Here is a 4,918-nt window from a genome sequence, read left to right as displayed (position 1 = left end):
TTTGATGGCTTTGCATTCCCTTTCAATCCGGGGCTGCTGAGACTTTGTTATAACAGCCATAGGAGACGAGTATAGATTTTGGAAGGAATATGTTCTGTTATGGAATTTGCACTCAATGAGTTTTGTGTAAAATTGAAAAATACTTTCAGGAAATAATAATAAATGTGGTATAAGATTAAATCACAAGTATTGAATCAAGGGAATTTAAGGAGCAATTGAAGAAGAAAAAGAGCAGGGATATGTCAATGATATCTTTATATTTATGCAGGGAAGCTTTAAGTGCTGCAAACAGTCTTGGAGGATAAAGTCAGAACAACCAAAGGAAAACTATAGCCTCTTAACTTCAGCTCCTAATAAGACAGAATTTTTACATAATTCTACGTAGAATGGCCTTGTTTTTATGCCTAGTGCCATTTTAGGTTTCAGTAAGCAGTCAGGAAGTGGCTTTGAGAATAATGGATTATAAAGGGAGACAAAAGCAGTTGAACCATTTTGGAGGAACACAGGACATTTAAAAAAATAATTCAGCCTATTTCCCCCGTGTAAATATCCTTATTTTATGCTAATTCAGTAAGCTTAGGTCCCGTGGGGTTTCACTATGGCTACCTGTTTTGCAGGACTCGAGATGTGTCTCAGTGCATTGTGAGTTCACAGTGTGGTGCTGACTCTATAGGTAAGTTTAACTTCTTTAGTATTATTATAAGCTTTTATCCAGTACATGCATATTATATACCTAAAGTTCACTCATTCATGTATTCATATACTCATTTATTCAATGTGTTATTGAGTACTTACTCTCTTATAGTGCCCCATCCTAGCTTTCATGACTTTTATTTTACTGTGAACACACAATGTTAAAAAGGTAAATGATAAAATATAAGTACAATACATACTATGTTACAGATGTGGATGAAATAGGCATTTTTGAGGTCGTATAATCATTGATAGATGCATAGTTGAGACTATGACGATGGTCAATGAGGAGTGATTCAAGTGGAGGGAAACTTATTGGGAGAGATCCAGAAATTAAGAAAACAGGGCATTGGAAGGATTATCTTTATGTCTATTGAAAGCAATTTGATGAAAGAAGGTCCTTAACCAAATAAAAACCACACTGTAATACCTCAGGAAGCAATGGCCCATAATTGGAGGTTTTGAAGTACACTAAGATGACCATCTGATAACGATGTTGTAGAAAAGTCTCCAACATAATAAAAATGGTCTGGACATATTACAGTTAATTTTATTTCTACCACAAATCTCTCTAAATACTTGATGTTACAATACACCAAGGAAGGGTAACAGATTTTTATAATTTGCAACAATTAGGTAAATGTGGTTGATCAAATGCATTAGTCTTCTGAAGGAAATATTTAAAATATGGGAAAAGAAGTGTATGACTGAGTATAAGAAAGCTACTGGAAAGAGAAATTTAGAAATAGTTATAGCACAATAGTAAATAAAAATATTGTAACTCGACCATTTTACTGGCTCATTAATTTTCTTTTGAGTTCTAAGGTCTCATAGTTAAACAAGTTGTCAGGGAAGAAATCATAGAAACATCATGTATATTTTTCCCAAGATGAGCATTTTAACTAAACTCAGATTTATGCAAAAAGCTAGACTGGTCTTTCTCATTATGCTAACAGCCTCTGAGGATACTGAATTTGATCACTTGAAATGTAACAGGGTCAACTCTATTTTTGTCCTTCCTCTCTCAACTGCCTTCTTTTGTATTCCATTTACACAGATTTCATACTCACTCTAAAATTGTGGTATTATTAAATTCTAGCTCTTAAATAATGTAACAGTTGAAACAAAGAGTTTTCCACAGCACTATTTATAGATAATCACAAAGTCTCTCAACATTTCCTCATTTTAACCTCCCTTATCCAAAATTAGCTTCTCATTTCTCTGAATTGACTTCCCTATTTTGTCCACAGGGATGAAGAAAACCAGAGTGCTGAAGTCACTTTGATTCTCTTAGGATTCTGAGAATCTCCAGGACTCCAGGTGCCTCTGTTCCTGTTATTCTTAACCATCTACACAGTCACTGTGCTGGGGAACCTGGGCATGATTGTGATTATCAAGGTCAATCCCAAACTCCACACCCCCATGTACTTTTTTCTCAGCCACTTATCCTTTGTTGATTTCTGTTATTCTACTGTAGTTACACCTAAACTACTAGAAAACTTGGTCGTGGAAGACAGAACCATCTCCTTCACAGGGTGCATCATACAATTGTTTGCATGCATATTTGTGGTGACAGAACCGTTCGTGTTGGCAGTGATGGCATATGACTGATTTGTGGCAGTTTGTAACCGTCTTCTCTACACATTTGTAATGTCCCAGAAGCTTTGTTCCATTTGGTGGCTGTATCATACTCTTGGGGTGCAGTCTGTTCCCTGACACTTACCTACTTTCTATTGGAATTATCCTTCATAGGGAATAATACAATAAATAACTTTGTGAGCATGCCGCCAATGTCTCTCTGTCTTGCTCTGACCCCTACATTAGCCAGAAAATCATTTTAGTCTCTGCCACATTCAATGAAACAAACAGCCTGATGATCATTCTTACTTCCTATTTTTTTAGTTTTATCACTGTCATGAAATTGTCTTCAACTGAGGGGTGCCACAAAGCCTTCTCCACATGTGCCTCCCACTGACAGCCATTACCATTTTCCATGGGACCATCCTATTTCTCTACTGTGTTCCTGACTCCAAAAGTTCATGGCTCATGGTCAAGTTAGCCTCTGTGTTTTACACAGTGGTCATCCCCGTGCTGGACTCACTGATCTACAGCCTCAGGAACAAAGATGTGAAGGAGACAGTCAGGAAGTCAATCAACAGCAAATTGTTATGTCATTAATGTAAGATGGTAAGATTTACTTTTTCATTTTAAAGAGTACTGTGGAGGATTGCCCAAGACTTTTAGCATTTTTAATACTTCAAATTCCTTTTTTTCATAAAGCAAAACAGCGTTCAATGTAACTCCCTAGTTGACAGATTATTTAGCATCTGTTAAATTTAAACTTTAGCAAATTAGCTATAAAATAATAAATAACACACTAATTAAGGTTGAGGCCACTTAAATGAAGAATCTGCTCACAGAGTTTGTCATGCAAAGATTTCTGAGTTAGTACACATTACCGTTTGCCCAGTGAACCTTTCATTCTTTTTTTGTCATCACAGAATGGGTTTATAGAGTTACTGTAAATATTTACAACTTGTTATCAGGGAGAATACATCAAGTGCAATATAGTAAACTAGGAGTTATTCAGCACTCAGACTCTAAATTTAAAACAAATATTTATTTAATTCCACACAGGAAGCATTGGTACAATTTAAGTGCAAAGAAGTCATACCTCTGCCCCCAACAAATTCCAGAATCTTGTTTGCTTAAATTATGTTTGTTAATATAAATTTAATTTGTATATAAAACATCAAAAATTAAAATTAAAAACTGCACACTTCAGAAGTAGTTATTGCTAAATCTAAAATTGTCATTCATGCCAATCTTGAGTTGTGTATAATATAGCTGTTGATGCATAATAAGGAACATAAAATTCGGTGACATGTAACATTAAGTAATTTTTGCTTTTTATCGGGGGATTTATTGGAGCAGCCCTGTTAATATCAGCTAGAGCATCTTCGTTAACCTGATATAGTCTTGCCTAACTAGCAAAATCATCTCTAGTCTATGGATCTGCTTGGTGATTCAATAGCTCTGCTCTGCGTACCATTGGGCTAGTTAGAGTATCTTCTTGGATTGTCAATGACTGAGTCAGAAGACAGAATGCGCTATAACAAAAGCCGATTCAAGCTCCTATGTGTATTATGTTTGTTAACATTCTATTAGCCAATGCAAATCATATAGCTGAGCACAAAGTCAATGGTTAAGAAATTGTATCTGCCTTGTAGAACTGAAAAGCTATATGGCAATGAGCATGGATACAGAATACAATGAAGATTTGGGCCTAACACTTCAATATACCTAAAGTTTATGGTCAATTTTGTTTAATGGAAACTGTTCTTCCTGTATTTCAGATAAATATAACTGCTCCACTTTGGTGGCCTGGATTCAGTTCCTTTGCATGGAACCACATCACTTGTCTGTCAGTAGCCATGCTGTGGTGGTGGCTCATATAGAAGAACCAAAAGGACCTACAAGTAGAATATACAACTATGTACTGAGGTTCTGGTGGGGAGAAGAAGAAAAAAGGAAGATTGGTAACAGATGTTAGCTCAGAGTGAATCTTTTTTTGAAAATAAATAAATAAATAAAAATAACTGTTGTAGCTTGACAGACTTTTCCATGGCTGATCATGGTTGACGTCTCACAGGATAGACAAAATTTTGGTAAATTTCCAAGTTATCATGGTTTCAGTCCAACTGCAGACTGTGAATCATGTTATTGACTTCACCCAAATCATGGACTTTTTATCTGCAAATAAAAAATTCTAATTTCCATTTTAATGAAGATTGATGTCAAACTTTGTAACCTAACCTATTTATTTGATTGTGGAACAATATGTAACAATATATTCAACAATTCAAGATATATAATGTATAGAGTTATGTGATTTATTTAACTTTTAACTCTCTGTCAGCCAGATGTCATACACACTCAACTAAGTGCTCCAGTCAACAAGTAGTTTGATAGGCTGTGTGTATGTTAATAAAAATATTTTAATGACAGAAAACATGTATCTAAAGGATGTGAACACAGTATAGGGTGAGCTATATTTGACATATGCTATAGGTCTTTGGATTTAAGATCCTAAGGAGAAAATAAAACAAATTATAAAGAAAAACATCTGAATAGCTGTAAGTTCCTTTAGAATAGATTTTAGTTATTCTGGAAAATGCTTTTGAATGGACATTTACTTACACAAATATAATGCAGATATTCTCCA

General features: G+C 34.9%; 1 protein-coding gene across 1 annotated transcript; it reads left to right on the top strand.

Annotated features, from left to right (window-relative positions):
* The first annotated feature begins 598 nt into the window (after nt 1-598).
* On the top strand, nt 599-4,478 carry OR5D2 (olfactory receptor family 5 subfamily D member 2). Its single transcript, XM_001489937.4, is given in 6 exon segments — nt 599-642; nt 1,944-2,362; nt 2,365-2,463; nt 2,466-2,663; nt 2,666-2,880; nt 4,050-4,478. Coding segments are annotated over 5 exon segments (966 nt in total). The 3' UTR covers nt 2,872-2,880; nt 4,050-4,478.
* Nucleotides 4,479-4,918: the final 440 nt, after the last annotated feature.

Source organism: Equus caballus, chromosome 12, assembly GCF_041296265.1.
Source record: "Equus caballus isolate H_3958 breed thoroughbred chromosome 12, TB-T2T, whole genome shotgun sequence".
Classification (NCBI taxonomy): domain Eukaryota; kingdom Metazoa; phylum Chordata; class Mammalia; order Perissodactyla; family Equidae; genus Equus; species Equus caballus.
Note: the sequence above shows the minus strand (reverse complement) of the source record. Positions and strands in the feature narration are given on the sequence as shown.